The following is a 17,042-nucleotide window of genomic DNA, read 5'->3' as shown; positions in this document are numbered from 1 at the left end:
TATATATGATCCTAAAACTTCAGTTTTGTTCAATTTATATCAATGAGAGCAGATTAAATATTAAAAGCACCACAAACTGCAGCCCTCAACATGACCACACACCTGAATCGACACAATTTTCAACAAAACCGAACATTATGTAGCAACTTATCGAGAAACTCAGAGTAAGTTGGACCTGTTTCATCTGTCACCACACGTACTGCAGTGCGTCAGAGCTGCTTTGATGATGCTGCCAGTGCCAGACCAAGGATGGAATGAGTCTGGTTTACATCTGAACAAGCTTTAACAGGCCTTTGTCAACATCTATAGCAGGCATCAAGCTCATGCTTGTGCACAGACTTAGTGACAGCTGGACTTCAGTGCACGAGTAGAGCTTTATAACTCCAGCACAAATAAATCTACTTAAATTTACATTTTATCACCTTTTCTGTCGCCTTCTCCACTACTTCAGCTGGGGGCGGGAGGTGGAGATAGGCGGAGCTGTCTGGATTTTGACGGACACATCGGCCCTTTCCCTGGCACAGAGATGCAGAGCAGAGTCGGGTTGCCGTGGTTACGTTGATGGAGTAGGGTCCCAGAACCTTGCGGACAAACTCTGCCAGGTCCTGACACTCTCTCTGGGAAAGGAAGAGGCAGACAGCTCGATTTAAACAGGAAGCAAGAACAGCAGGATGGCTAGACACATACAGAAGACAGTTTATTTCCTTTATAAAGTTCATGTGTTTTTTCTTAAAACATGTCATGTTGCACTTGTTGAAGAAGAAAACAAAAAGCTTTTTCTTTTAAATGAAGCAGGGCGATTTTTATAAATTGTTGTTGAAATCTTTGCAATTATCACATGTATAAATAACAATAAACATGCAGACACATATGTGGGTGGGTGCACTTTATGGAACAGTGTATGTGTGTACCTCGGTCTTAGTCTCACTTCTCTCCCAGATGATAACTCCAGCTGTTCCCATGGCAGCACTTTCTCCTATGGTGCTGACCAGGTCTGTCTGCAGAGAGAAGATACACAACCACAGACTCACAGCACAGCACGCTCATTTTCAACTTTATGATTGTTACACAGCCCAAGTTTGTGGACGGTTACACATCTTTTGTTCTTCAGGCTGTGTGCTTTAATACATTCAGTTTGAAATCCAGTGATGGATACTACGTTAAAGTGCCAAGTCTCAGCTGTAATCTGTGGAGCTTCACAGCACTGTAGAAAGACAGTCTATACACAATTACACTCATCATACGAAGTCTCTGCTTCACAAGTCCTACACTTTTTAATTAGGTTGCAGACCAACAGTAATAATAACACATTTACTTTAATTATTCTCTTTTCTGAATAAAATTTTAGAGTGAGGAAATAATTGGTGCTATAATACAACAGGAATCTTCTTCTGTCCCTCATCGCCTCTTGTTCTGATTTATGATTGATCCTTTTCAACATTTCTGAGTTGAAATACGTTTGCGGTGCACCTGGATCAAATCCTCGACATATCAGACGCATCAGATGTTACATCTCACCTGTGACAGGAAAGTATTAGTTGAGGCGTAGACGCTCTTGACCAGCGGGAACACAGGAAGATCAAAGGCCATCCCAGTCAGAGACGATACTCGTAGTGCTTCTCTTATTAGACTGGATAAATAAAGACTGGCTCCAGTGGTCCCACCCTGTAAAAAAGGGGACATATTGCACACATTTTAACTATAAACCAAGGTTAATACCGTTACACAATGAAGAGCTTAAACAGCTGTAAACTAAAGGATTTTTATTTTGTCCATTAAAGCTCCTCTCACAACCTTTTCCTGAGCCAGGATGGAAGAAAGTGAGGTTTTTCTTTGGGTCTCGGGGCGAGATGCTGGTATGCATTGGCCTTGACAAGGAAAAGTTTTCTAACTTTTTACAAAACCTCACCAGTAAACCAGACAATGCATTTTTCATTTCACTTGATTTTTGTTTATATATTGGGAGTTGTCTGCTGTCATTCAGATGTTGGTAAAAACTGCTCAGGGGACAAGTCTGACAAGTCATCTACACGTTTAGATTGTTAAAATAGATCTTTATTGTCATTGTTAATGAAAGTCAGATTAACAGCTCTTCATCAATGTGCAGGAGAAACAGCATAAAAAACACAGTAGCAGCACAATAAAACCACAGATTTAAAGGCACACAACAAAGTGACAAAGTGCATGTGTGTGAGTGTGTGTGGGTTACACCTCTCAGTCAGTGGAGGTGGGGAAGGGCGGGGACACAGTGGTGACAGCCTTTGGGAAGAAGCTGGTTTTTAGGCTTCGTCCACACAACTACATTTTTGTTTTAAGATGCATCTGTTTTGCTTTGTTTTCACCTCCCGTCCACACTCTGGAGTTTTCAGCCCCGAAAACAGAGAGTTTTGAAAACTTTGGGCCAAAAACGGAAACCTTTGGAAACAATGACGTAGTCACACCTGGTTGCTCCCTGATTGGGTCTTATCAGCCTTAAAGCAACAGTAACAAAATACAAGTGTTATTGACCTTGTTGTCTTTGCTAGCAGCTTTTGTGCAGTGAAGTTCTGCAGGTAAACGCTACAACTGCCTTTGCTTTCCTCGTCCATAGTATTTTCTGCAACTAATCAGCTGAGCACAACTGAGAGTAGACAATCTGCTTCCTGTTTACACCGGCCTGCACATTCCCAGTCTACATGAATGGTCATGTATGTGTGTGTTTTCAGGTGTGTTAGTATGGACGGAGATTGTTTTGGGTAAAATGGTCCTGGACAGAGATCGCAGCAGTGTGGACGTAGTCTTAGTCTGTTCTGCATTTGTCCTGTATCATCTTCCAGAGGAGAGGGGGTAAAGAGTTCATACAAGCAAGACAAACTGAAAGATTCTTATACATTTTTCCACCCAAAAGAGAGATACACAACAAACAGCAGCTTCACCCACCTGCAGCTTCTCCAGGGTGAGGAGAGGGTAGAGGGCAGAGCATCGTTTCCAGAGCCACAGAAGCTCGTCGTTCAGGGCCATCTCTGCAGCGGGGCACTGGCCGGTGTAATTGGCTAACATGGTTTGGGCGGGGTCGCCATTATTGCAGCTGGGGTAAGGGGAGACGCCCCATAATGCTTTGGGCCGTAATCTTTTGACCTCCCGAAGAGTCTCCATCATTACTGACTGGGCTGCTGCCTCGAAGTCCACCTGTGACAAGATCAATACTCCACCTTTGAGTCCAACCTCCGAGACATTTGAAATGACCAAATCAACACACTTAGAGATAGAAAGACGATAGAAAGTTGCCAAACTGTTTCTAGTGAGGTAGCCATCATTTTAATCGCTCGGGTTTTATTAGATCATTGTGGATGATGTCACACATCAGTGAGCATGACTGCTTAAGGCACAATTAGATTTATAGGATTTTTAAATCAATATGCTGAAGTAGCTTAATTTGTCAGAAATATAAAAGAATAGTTAGAGGAGAACAACAATACCACTCTATATATCTGTATATTCTCTCTGCCTCTCAGCATCTCTAAATCTTACAGATTAACATGTTATATCTCATTGCTGATGTTTTGATGTGTAACAGTCAGTTTGTGGAGTCGCTGATTGCCTGAGAATCTCCCAGTGATGACTGCTTTTTCAGTGCACATTAAACAAGACAGATACAGCATGCTAATTAATTAGCTTTTGTTACCTTTGCACAGAGCTAGGCTAGCTGTTTGCCCCTGTTTCAAGTCATTATGCTAAGATAACCAGCTACTGGCATTAGCTTCATACTTACTGTACAAATGTAATTTTCTTTTCATCTAACTCCCAGCAAGAAAGTGAAATAACATGTTTTCCAAAAATGTTGAACTTTTCCTTTAATTTACTGGATTAGCCAAAACAAGCTGAGCAAACAATTCCCATCTGGTTAATTTATTCATAAACAATTTGTCAACAGAATTTCTTGCAAATAATATGTATAGAACATATACATTAGATATGATATTAACACTGTATATACGTAATATATATTCTCTGATAGAACATTTTATCTGTGTTTTCTTCCTCTACCATAAACTAGTTCAGTCAGACCACAGATCAACAGCCTCAATCTACACTTTATATCACAATTCATCTGAATTCACATTGATTATGAGCTTTTTCTTTGCATATTTATGCAGCTTATACAGTAAGTGGGTCAACTTATATATACACTTATATAATGATTTTATGAAACACTTCCACACTGACTAAATTGACTGGTTGGAATCCAGGTACAACCCTAACCCTAAGTCTTTGATGTAACTTTGATGCCGTAATGTTTCTACTGAAATAAATCATGCCAAGCACCACGATGTCATGGTGAGTCATCACAGAAAGTAATTGTATACTGTAAGTCTTCCTCCGTCACTGCGGTGGAGCCCTGTTACATAGCTTTTCCATTTCCTGGTGCCTTTTAAAGGTGGCCACGTCATAACTTTGAGATATCACGGCCAACATCATTACGATACTTGAATGTGACTAAGTCCAGCGGATATCTTAATTTTTCCCTCAAAGATTTTCTTGTGGAAGTATGAGCATCTTGTATGCTCCACCATCTGCCAGTAACTTTGACTGTTTTTTTTCTCCATCTCCACCCTTGCTGCCTCAACCTTTCCCTTATAGTTCATGTTTTCATCTTTGGTCCACTGCCTGCCTTCTTTTCTCTTGCAGACTTGTGTTTTCCCCTCATCTCCTCTTGCCACAGCTGTTGCCTCCTTCTACCACGTACCATTTTTATTCCCTCTTAACCTGAACTTTTCTTACCTTTGACCACCTCTCCACCTCCTCCGGGGTCCAGTTAGGGAAGAAAGCCTTCAGCAGGTTCCTTGATGCCTCCAGATACATCGCCTGCTTCTCTCGGTTCCTAGACCACTGGGGGGCCCACTCTGCCCAGCGCAGCACCCCCAACCCAAGATACCTCGGGGCGGGTAAAGCTGCCTCCAAGTCCTGCTGTGTTTTCTGGAGGTGGTTGTCTAGGCGCGTGTACTGCGGAACCCCCCCGTTGACCGGAGTGTCCTTGTCTACAAAATATGGGTAGTTCCCCAGTGTGTCCTCGTAGAAGACAGCCACGCGGCCCTCGCGTTCCATCCCGAAAGATCTGATATCTGGCCGACTGGAGCAGGAAGAGTCAGGGATCCCCCAAAAGATAATAAAAGGCTGTCCAGACAGGAGAGGGGGGCGGGCTGGCTGGGGTGGTCCGGCCGTACAAAGGTCAGCAAAGGCAGTGAGCAGGAGGACGAGGACGGGCAGTAAAACCGGAGGCTGGACTTGAGGAGTGTTTGATGAAAAAGTTGTGGCTGATGTTTGAGTCCTTGGACTGTAAGGTGTAAGTTTTGATTCTGATTCTGGTTCTGGTTCTGGTTCTGGCTCAGGGTCTAGATGCGACCATGGCTCGGTCCACGCCATTGGAGCGACCACCTGTCAGGCTCTCACCCCTTCAGGCCCTCACAGCCAATCATGTTCCTGTAAAACACGGCAGAAGTCGAACCTTCATCAGTCTGTAACGTGACACGGTCTCTAAACAACGTTATGATGAACAGTCCCTGTGTGAACTGTTCAGAGGGAGATTTGTGGATTGTCCTGAGTAACTGGGACGTTTTGTCAGGACAGACCAGGGACGTTGCAATGACGATAACCCTGATATTTACATTTACTCATTTGGCAGATGGTTTTATCCACAGCGACTTAAAAATGAGGACACTAAAGCTTCAGAGCAGTAGGAGACCTTTGCATAAGTACTAAGTACTAAATCTATTTAATAAATGCAAGGAGTTATATTAAGATATTTAAAAAATGAAATAATTATATCATGTTGATAATATGCATATGATAATATCATGATGGCAGAGGTTAGGCCTTGTGGTTTTTTGTTTATTAGTTCATCTTGTTGCCTTTTCACTCTCCATTAGGTGTAATTGTTCTTTTTGCGCAGTTATGGTAACAGACTCTCTCTCTGCCTCCCTACACTTGTATTTGAGTCAAGTCATTTGCCAAAAAAGAAAGTTTTAGATTAATTTGACTGATAGCATTATTTCTTTTTCATATTTTCTATTGATATTTTGATAATATAATTACAGCCCCAATCTCAAACCTCAGCTTGTAAAACTACCAGCACCAGCAAAATTCCTTCCACAAGTTGGAAGGAATTTTGAGAAAATTGAGTAAACTGGTCCTTCACATAAACTGTACTCTATCTACAATACAGTATCGGTCACTCATGAACTCGTTTGTTTACTTTACTGTCCACAGTGTGTAACTTGTCTTTGGCTTCACCACACAACACAACTGATGTGGACAGACAAGACTGACGTCAAGAAACAGCATCAGCAAACAACACGATTATAAAAGACAGAGACACTTATCAAGAAATCAGTTCAAACAAGTGTCTGGGTGCAAGACACAGTTTATAAGAGCTGAGGCAGCAGAGCCCATTCCGGCAGTATTCTTACTGCAATGAGCAGGAATGACTTGCCCGTATCACTCCTCTGGGTTCATTACAGTTTACACAATATACATCTAAATCTGTTTGGTTGCACCTGGGACTCCACTCCGACTTTACTGTCCTTTGCAGTTTTGCTTTGTTACTCACATTTATGACAATTTCCACTGTATTCTTGTGGACATGCTCACTATCTCTGACTCTCTCACTGTCTCATTTAACTTTCAAAGTGGATACTATTTCTGCTCAGGCTGCCATCAATCACAGCTCCCTCATATTGTATTTGATATCTGCTGTCCATTTGAGATTGATCAGTGCATGATGCCACAGACACAACTGTTGAAGCCCCATCATTTGTTGCCGCTGACTGTTGGCTTCTACAAGAGTTGATGAGTATCTCCTGATATTTACTTCAGTCCTTTTGTTTCTTTTGCATCTTCATTGCTTATTTTAAAGTCTTTTTCTTCACATGACTTCATCTCTATTGTTTTAAGTGGTTGTAGTAAAATCACTGACAGATCATAGATTTCTCCTGGGTTACCTTAGTTATGAATGTCATGTAGAAAGCTGGTGTAGTTAATATTTTATACACTGACTGATGCAGGATTCAGTAGATGCAGTGCTTACACAGTGCACAGTAATAAAACTGTACACACTGTTTAAGCAGAATAAATATGAGGGAAGTACCAGTGACTCCCACTCCACGTGTTTTACACAAATCCTCATTCACTGCCCTGACATCTAAGACAATTACACAATGTTTCATATGTTGACAAAGACGGCAGCTCATCTGTATTCTCCTCCCTGCTTTTCACACTAATCTGCCACAACACCAGTGACTGGCAGTTTTTCTGTTACACAAGAAGAAAACAACACACGCCTGCTTAGATTGTAAGAGTAGAAAACAGAGAATGATCAAAGAATGATGCCAAACATCTGGCCTGTCCCATATGGGATTACACAACCAAAAGAAAAACAGCGGTTATATCATTATATTATATATTTTTCTGTATACTTTCATGTTTTTGTGCAAAATTTCAAATAAATTGAGGATCATCAAACTAATTTTCTGTATCATTAATATGACACAAAGAACAAACACGCTTTCCCTCTTTCAAACTATCAGGTTTAAATATGAAGTAGTAAAATACCTCAACTCAACTCTGCTCATTAAAATTCAAAACAACATAATTCTCCTTTTCCATGTCCTTATTTTATCATCCTGAATGTAAACACTGTCTGTCGACACCATATGTCAGAAGCCTGTGTTTACTCTGTGGCTTCTCCTGACAAATGGATGTTTATTTTTTCATAATTAAAAGAATCTGTCACCAAACCCAGAGCATCTTTTGAGCAACATCCAAAGATGATTTGTTTTCCTAAATAAATATGTTTCCACATGTTAGCTTGCTGGCTTAAGTAGCCACACCTGCAGAGTGTAAAGGCTGGCTGAATAATTAAATACACACTGTTAAAGTAATAGCGCCCTACTAGAAACATACCTACTGACGATATTTCCTTTTAGTTGTTTGTAGTTTTAAAAATTAGCTTTTTATCCTAAAGGAGTGAATTCTGATTTTTCTGCAGTGTAATTTTATATTGATTCCTTTATTTCACTCTTAAATTCACTCCATAAATCAGCCTCATACAAATTAAATAACTCACTTATTGAGCTGTTTTTACTGCATTGTTACTTTCCTACATGTGTTTCTCTCAGTGGGAAACACTAATGTGAACAGAGACTCACACATATAACACTTATTTTCTAATAATTAACTTGATGAGTCACCTTTGAGTTTCCACTCTGTGCTCTGAGTCTGACACACAGATGACCACTGTTGTGCGTCACTCAGCTAATTAGGATAATAATGGATACAGTGCTAATAAATGTCAGCAGCAGGATCAGGCCAGTTCCTGGAGCTGGAGAGAAAACTGAGGTTGAAAGTCACAGATGTATTTGTTGAAGTACTGCACTAATGTACAGCTTTAAAATACTGCTACTGAAAATCTGAAGTTTCTATACTGTGTGAAACCACACTACAGTTTCAGTGTGACATATTCCAATTCTTATTCCACTACATGAAGCTAAAAGTACAGTTTTACGTGCAAAACACGCAACATGCAGTTTGTAAAATACGATGTGCTTCTGGAGCTTAAACAAAACAACAATTAGTTACTTAGACCACCTGCAACTTTTAATGCATCAATAATTCATCACTCAGACAACAGCGGAGGCAGGGAAACTGACTTTGAAGCTGAGCTCTGCCTGTGTGTCTTCGCGAAGCTTGAGTCTGTGCAGATGAGAGATGATGGGAAACATGCAAATGCAGTGATAGAAGCATCGAGACAGATGGGGCGCAATTTGTCTGAAGAATCATGATGAATAATAAAAAAAGATTCTGAATGTTTAGGTGTCTCTTTGATGTAAAATGTTTTTGGAGGAAAGAAGGTGAAAACATCATCTTGCAATGCTTCTTGCCAAATCTGAAGAAACCACAGACAGGAAAAAAAGATTGACAGACAAACTGCTTTTTTCAGGATGGGAGTTTGGCAGTTTTGTTGTGTTGCCTGTAGCTGTATATCGTGGGTTGATGGGAGAGACAGAGCAGCTAAAAATCACTGTGCAGGAGAAGAATACGAGGTTGCTAAAGAGAAAAAGTTCCAAGAAGAAACCAGCTTCATTAACCGTGTGAATTAATATTGACTGACTAGACAAATCTGACGGAGAAAAACTGACTGTGAAGCTGTGAGGTCTTGTAACTTTGTGCAACATGTAAAACACAAACTCCTGCAGCCATTTCATACATGCAGAGACATGGATCTGCTGATTCCTGCAGATAAGCACGATTGTGTTTTTGTGTTTTGTTTGATATGAACAAATATGAGTCATGTCAACAAAAACAGTGATAATGCAGCGTAAAAAAAAAAGTTTATTCAAGTTGATTTTGTCTATCCTATTATTATTCTTTGTCTTACATCTGTTTTGGGGGATGGTTTTGTTTTAAGTTTTGGAATTTAAAGTTTTAAGCTTTGCAACATTGGGGCTTTAATTGTGGCCCACAGTGTTGCTCATTTTCTGTATTTGTTTACATTTTGGCAAATTGGAACAATTAAAAGGAAGTATCAATTAAAAGTATGTTGAATGAGCATTTACCCAGCAATGAGCAGACAAGTTTGATACTGAAGGAAACTTTAAAATGTGATGATTCTCGGTCTAGTTTCTGTAATTTCTGAGCTGATTCTTGGACCTTTAATCGCGATGGACATCAGAGGTGATGGTGTCCTCGAGTGTTCGATTTGACTGAGTTATGACTCCATGAAGAAGCAGCTTAAATACCTAAACTGCCTCTAGGGCCTATGATTCACATTATTTTAATTTACACACATCAACTATTCAATGCTTCAGTCCTTATCTTCCTGTTGAGAAGCGCCGGTGCTTGTTATGTGTCTCCCCTCATTTATCCAGGTTGTACCTTTTCTGTGCATTACAGTCTGTAATTATTTAACATGACTGTATTAGCTACAGTCATGTTTGTATCATGTTGTGTCCTGCTCCTCTGGAGTAACAAAGGTCTGCAGCAGTTCATGTTTTCCAGATTATTTTTCTTCAGCAGGAACTTGTCACCTTTTGGTGAAAAAGGCAATTGTTTGTCAGCTGTGTGAGCTTCTCTGAGCAGCACAGAAAGCTGCATGTTCTCTAATGAGCCATTAAATGTTCCACTGTGTGACTGTTGTCTGGTGGAGGCAGGATGCAGAGGGATTTCTCTAACATTAAATTCCCTGTCTGCAAATAAAACACAAGCTTTCAGCGGGAAAATGAGAAGAGTTTTATACAGCTTTATATTTATCCGTTTGGAAAAAGGGTTACACTAAAATATATTCCACCTCACTGCAGACTAAAATTGAAATTTACACCGATCCATCACGTTGCCAGCTCAGTACTTTTTTTCCCAACCGACCAGGAATTGAACCTGGGACTCGCTGCTCAGTGCGTTTGCGCCCACATCATTCGACCATCAGGTTGCCCAACCTCAGTACGTTCTAAGCATTGAACTGATGTTCTTATCCACTGTGACTGGATAAGAACAGTTAAATAAGCTCCCAGATCTCCACCATTATAAGCCACTTATACTATGCAGGTCAAAGGTCACACAGAATGCATAGTGTCCTGCAGATATCCCTGTTTCTACTCCTATCGTAAAGAATGCACGAGGGAGAGAATGCTTTTTTTTTCTTGTTTAACTGCAGAATCTGAAGTAAGGTGAAGCAAGAGAGATTTTATGATTCACTTTTATTTTTCCCTGAATATTGAATGGAAATTTACCTTTTAGGCCTAAAACATTTTTGATATACATATAATAAATAAACAGGTTGAATAAAAAGTTTAAAAAAAAGTAAAACAACATGAAACTGTACTGGTAAAGCTTTGGATTACAGCCCACAAGTTACTGTGTAAATACCGTAGACTGTATATAGTAAATACAGAGTATCAATAAAGTAGAGTTCATATGCTGGGGAACAAAACATTAGGTTTAGCCTGTGAGGAAGGGTGTGACTTTACAGCTACAGTGATGACAGTGTGGTATGTAGTTATGGCATGTATTAAAGTGTATTATATATATAATATAACATTTTTTTAAGTTTACATGCCATATGTTAGGTGAAGTCCGCTGTTCTCCTGTCTGTACCTGCTGGTACCCCCTTGTGTCCTGTAGGTCCCCAGTACGTTTTTCCTTGGTACAAAATAATTGCACAACAATTTGGGGGCTGTAATCTAAAGTGTAAACAAAGTGCTTTTAAAATATCTTCCTAAAGTTAAAAAAAATTGAAAGCTTGATGTGTGAAGTGCTGTATGATTTCAAGTGTCCTACTCTAGACTTTTCCACTATTAACCTGATGTTTTACTGTAGGCGTCTACAACCACCATCAGACATCACATATTATTAGGCTGTTTCAAGTTATTATAATCATTGTCTGCTTTTTCAAAAGTGTTTTTTAACTGTTACCTTTGTAGTGTCCGAAGTTCCATATGTTATGTGACTTCCTGGGTCTGGTACATTCAGTTAGGGGCCCTAGGTCAAAAGGACATGGGAGATGAGTGCTGCTTTGTCTTAGGAAATGAGGTCCATTTAGATATGGACCATATATCTTGTCTCAGCTTCATGACAACAACCAACCTATGTAAGCAGGTAGTTAGAGCTGATATTCAGAGGAGAATCATATTGGCTTTGAATCCCCTCTCAGGCAACCCAGGGTGCTTCATTTGATGCTGGATTTCTTTGTAATAAACCTCTTTATATACAAGCAAGACGGTGTCAGCGGAGTTTTTTTCATCACCTTCACATCATCGCTATTAATAGACAACACCTTTTTTTTAAATTCCAATAGCTGTAATCCCATCGTACTGCATGTAATCCTGCACCTACTGGTAGTAGTGAATGGTAAACGTGATAACTGGCTAATCTGGTCAGACTAAGCCTCTGGTCTGTGTTTACTCGTCTGTCTGAGCACAGGCTGATCCTGAGCCCAACGCCTCCACAGCTCAAAGCAAAAAAAGACACCACAGCCTGAATGGTTACATATTATGGAGCCTCTAATGTGTTAGCCTGTATATTACCTATCAGTTTAGAGTTTAACACAGGTACAAAAATACACTCCTAGTTATTAAACATGTCAGTAATTCATTTATTCATTATGGCCAGCCAAGGAGGAATTTATGGATTTGTAAATCCAGCATTTCTAATTTTTTATTTCATTTTCTAATGTGTTTCTTTAGTTCATTTTCATCTCACAGTTTATTTGTCTGCTCGTCTCCCATAAATGCCACCACGCTGTGGGAATCTGTTATTTTAACCTGCTGGGACTATTTGATCTTGTCATCATCAAACTGTTAAAAAATCTAATTTTGCACTTGAGGAGAAAAGTATTAATTATAGGGGGAAAAAAACCTCACACACACCTGCTTACAATGTTGAATTTAGAGCTTGAGATCTGGTTTGTAAACCTGGCAACCAGACGCTGTGAGCTTAGCGCCACATATGCTGCTGCCTTAGATGTTTGACATTGAGAACTAAACATTGGCCACAGTGCAGTGCAACAGTTTTTCCTTATCTTTTTATATTTAGTGTGACTCTTTTCCTGGACTTCAGAAAACTCTGCTGTGTATTTTCCTCCAAACTTTTTGGGAATAAAATTAAGGGAACACTGTTTCTTAGAAATTGTGAACCCTTTAAGTGGCAGAGCAGATTGATTTCTCCTTATTGTGGGTAAATTAAGCCGTTATTTCACCTTCTCGTGTTCTCTGGCCGTCCTGTCGTTTGTGTTGCTGCTCAATGAACCGAGAGGAAACAGCGGTAGGATCCAATCAGGATGTGAAATCAGCTGAGATTAGGACGAACACATGCGTCACTCCAATCTGATGCCCAGAAAAGAACTGGTGCAGCCGGGCAGCAGCAAGTCACTGTTCAGCTGACAGGCCACTGGTGTTTAGGACAGAGTTTTTGTACATTTACAAAGAAATCAAGTCCTCAAAGTCCAGATTACACTTTTCTCAAACTGTTGTTCAGCAGCCATTATTGTTTTTAAAGCATCTGACAAACTTATTGCTGTGTTTTTGTTGTTCTGCAGCACTGGTATGACGCAGCAGACTTCCCTTCCTCGTTAACGCAAATATCTAATCAGCCAATCACATGGCAGCAGCTCAATGCATGTAGACATGGTCAAGACGACCTGCTGAAGTTCAAACCGAGCTTCAGAACGGGGAGGAAAGCAGATTTAAGTGACTTTGAACACAGCATGGTTGCTGGTCTGAGTATTTCAGAAACTGCTGGTCTACTGGGATTTTCCTTCACAACCATCTCTGGGGTTTATAGAGAATGGTCTGAAAAGGAGAAAATATCCAGTGAACATCAGTTCTCTGGGAGAAAATGCCTTGTTGATGTCAGAGGTCAGAGGAGAATGACCAGACTGCTTTGAGTTCATGGGAAGGCAACAGTAACTCAAATAACCACTTGTTACAACCGAGGTTTGCAGGAGAGCATCTCTGAAACCTTGAAGCAGATGAGCTACAGCAGCAGAAGACCACACCGGGGGCCACTCCTGTCAGCTAAGAACAGGAAACTGAGGCTGCAAATCACAAAGGCTCATCAAAACTGGACAACAGAAGATTAGAAAAACGTTGCCTGGTCTGATGAGTCTCGGTTTCTGCTGCGATGTTAGGGTAGGGTCAGAATTTGTCATCAACAACATGAAAGCATTGATCCATCCTGCCTTGTATCAACGGTTCAGGCTGGTGGTGGTGTAATAATGTGGGGGATATTTTCTTGGCACACTTTGGACCCCGTAGTACCAGTTGTCCATCCATGTCCATCCCTTTATGACCACACTGAACCCACAGCTGCTTCCAGCAGGGCAATGTTCCACGTCACAAAGCTCAATCACTCTCAAACTGGTTTCTTGAACATGACAGTGAGTTCACTGTACTCACATGGCCTGCACAGTCACCAGATCTCAATCCAATAAAGCACCTTTGGGTGGTGGAACAGGAGATTCACATCATGGATGTGCAGCCGACAAATCTGCAGCGACTGTCTGATGCTATCATGTCAATATGGACCAAAATCTCTGAGGAATGTTTCCAGCACCTTGTTGAATCTATGCCACGAAGAATTAAAGCAGTTCTGAAGGCAAAAGGGGTCCAACCCTGTACTAGCAAGGTGTACCTAATAAAGTGGCCGGTGAGTGTAGTTAAGGAGATGATAGGTGTTTCTGTTTGTTTAGAAAACGTATGTTTGGGGGGTGAGTGGTTAGGGTGCCTGGGCCCCCGTCTGAATCCCTCTGACTCTGCATGTCATTCCCCTTCTCTCTGTCCCATTTCCCGTCTTTCTACACTTGCCTATCAAATAATAAAAGCCTAAAACCTTCAGCTTCACCTTCAGCTCTGCTGTCATCGCCAGTAAAGCCCATAGATAGCATTAAATGACATTAAAACAGCCGGGAGGACTCAGAACTGTAGTATTCAAATTTTCCGCTCGTTGAAACAAAATTTTTGCACCAAAAAGTTTGACAGTGTCAGTCACTTGTTGCGTCACCCTCAGGTCATAATTTCCTCTCGTCTTTTCTTGCTGTCATAAAACTCGCTGTGACATTTCATGGCCCCCGGTGATGGAGTCCAGATTGTGTTTTTGTGGCCCTCTGACCTTTCCTGTACTGTCAGCACCAGGAGGATGCGTCGGTCCACAGAACAAAATCAGTTTCACAAAACACATTGTGCACTGAATCGAGTAGTTATCAGAACGTGTTTTTCTGGCACTAATTTAAACTCTGGTTCTGATTTCAGTGACATGTTGCACTGTGATTGTATGAACGATACCAAACAACAAACAGTATTCTATAGTTTCAACAATATATTTATCAGATTCAATAAAACACCTGAATCTACAGCCTCAAAAACAACCACAGTTGAATCAGAAGCCCTCTGATCCATCCTCAACCAAAATTTAGCATAAAAATTGAACGTGATATTTACGAATTTCACACAGGTGTTTCTTGCTGTAACAGTTTTTACATTTCTTTAAGCCTTATACCTTTTTACCTGCTGTAATGTTTTCTGCATATGAATAAGATGTGTGTGATATGTAGACGTGCACGTTTTTGTGTTTTAATAAAACTTAACTAACTTAAAACTATTCTATTTTATACTTTTATGATGACTTGGTTTTCAAGACATTAACTTTTAGATTTTATTCAATTTTTTAAATTATGATTTGTAGTAGTGCTGCTCTTTAGAAGCAGAAAATCCTACACAGTAAGTCAGTACAATGATGTAGAATAGTTATCTGCCTTTGTATTTGAAGGAAACAGTTTACCATCCTTCTCACCCTTCACTGGGTTTGTAGCAGTTTTGTGAGCTGAGGTTTTACAGTTGCAGCCACAGCAATGGAGGTAAATGGAATTTCATCTTTGATGCTGAAGTCAGTGAGTTGACCTTCAACATTTTTTACCTGAAACTACTTTCTACCAAACATTACATTTTTTTTCTGAAGACAACTCATCAAGCCACCAGTTAGAGATGATTTTATTCTGGACTTGAGAAAATGAGTCCATGTTGGAGACAATCATTACTGAGGCCACTGATAAAACAAAAACATTAACTTTACCATTGTGCCCATGTTATTTAGATAAAATTATTATTTTTTTACGTGGCACTGACTGACCTGGTTACAGACCTCTGAACATTAAACTGCATCATCAAACAGAGTCAGATCAGTCTAATTATCATGACCAGATGTCCTGAATAAAACAGAACCACAGTGTCATTGCATCGATTCGATCACAGACTTGTGCTTGTTTGTGGCCATCTACTACCTGTTCCACCAGCATATTCAACTGTAAACATATTTATGGGTTTTAATTTGACATTTTATATCTTATACTGAATAGGAGTATTTATATACAGTACTTGTCATTGACTTTATTACTTTACCTACACATTTTCCATTAAATTGAATGAATTAAATGAAAACAAACCAAAAATACTAAAGCACTAAAACTGGATAAATGCTGCTCTGGCTACTGTCAAACCAAGTCAGGGTAGTTGAAACTTACCGAGGCCAGGGTTGTTCCTGTGTTTACTCCTCACAGTGTGGACATCGTCCAAGTTTCTGCTCCTGACATTAAGATATTTTATTCCTCTGTCTTTGGTTTTATTCTTTATTCTTCCAGATAGAAAAGACAAGGAATCCTGCTGGATTTGTGAGGGCATGGATAAGCTGTGCATGTATAACATGCAGCAAAAAGGAGCCTGACATCCGGAAGGAGAGATAGAGAAAGGCAGGGAGGGAGGGAGATGAAGAGACAGAAATAGACGAGAGAATTAAAAAGAGAGATAAAATGTGCCAGGGGAGGAAGAGAGGGAGGGAAATGAGACACAAAAGACACAAAAAAGGTAAAGAAAAAAAGAAAAAGCCAAAGAGGTGGAGGAGGCGCTGAGCGTCTGTTCAGGAGATAGAAAGATGGGTGGGCAGGTGTGTGTGTGTGTGTGTGTGTGTGTGTGTGTGTGTGTGTGTGTGTGTGTGTGTGTGTGTGTGTGTGTGTGTGTGTGTGTGTGAGAGAGAGAGAGAGAGAGACCTCACCTTCACAGCCAGGGTAAGCTTCCTTACTAAGAGAAGGTAAGCAGGGTCAGTGTTGACCCCGCTGACTCACATGACCAGCGACACTGACCGTAATCCCATAATCCTCTGCTCTACTGCTGCCACTCTTGGCTAAACAAACACCCGAGCTGTGGAGGATCACACCTGTCCTCCTTTTCCTCTTCCTCCTCCCACTCCCTTCTCATCTTCCTCTTCCTCTCAGTCACTTTGCTCCCCTCCCTCATCTCTGATCCTTTTCAATCACCTGTACATTTTTAATTTCTTTAACTTCCCTCCTCCTCCTCCTCTTCGTCCTCCCCCCACCCCAGCTCTGTTCCTCCCTCTCAAATCCCTTGCTCCCTAATCTCTTTTCTTCCACACTTGACTCTCTGTTGTTTTATGGTGACCTTTCTTTCAAGGATTCAGCAGCCACAAAAAACACCAGCATCGTCTGGGTTGGTATGACACAGCAATAA

General features: G+C 40.6%; 1 protein-coding gene across 3 annotated transcripts in view; it reads right to left on the bottom strand.

Moving 5' to 3' along the window:
- LOC139620085 (hyaluronidase-2) overlaps positions 1–17,042 on the bottom strand; it is a 19,740-nt gene extending 2,698 nt beyond the window's left edge. The window contains exons 1-6 of one of the 3 annotated variants that reach the window (XM_071475254.1): positions 16,043–17,042; positions 4,762–5,460; positions 2,920–3,168; positions 1,519–1,665; positions 912–998; positions 423–617 (exon numbers count right to left, since the gene is read on the bottom strand). In XM_071475254.1, coding sequence (XP_071331355.1) covers positions 423–617; positions 912–998; positions 1,519–1,665; positions 2,920–3,168; positions 4,762–5,403 — 1,320 coding nt within the window. In that variant the 5' untranslated portion in view covers positions 5,404–5,460; positions 16,043–17,042. Of the gene's footprint in view, positions 1–422; positions 618–911; positions 999–1,518; positions 1,666–2,919; positions 3,169–4,761; positions 5,732–11,442; positions 16,009–16,042 lie in introns of those variants that run through there. The other 2 variants (XM_071475256.1, XM_071475255.1) reach the window with 2 other exon arrangements.

This window comes from Trachinotus anak, unplaced genomic scaffold (genome assembly GCF_046630095.1).
Source record: "Trachinotus anak isolate AG129_WGS33_773 ecotype Australia unplaced genomic scaffold, CSIRO_AGI_Tana_v1 ptg000004l, whole genome shotgun sequence".
NCBI classification, from domain to species: Eukaryota; Metazoa; Chordata; class Actinopteri; order Carangiformes; family Carangidae; genus Trachinotus; species Trachinotus anak.
Note: the sequence above shows the minus strand (reverse complement) of the source record. Positions and strands in the feature narration are given on the sequence as shown.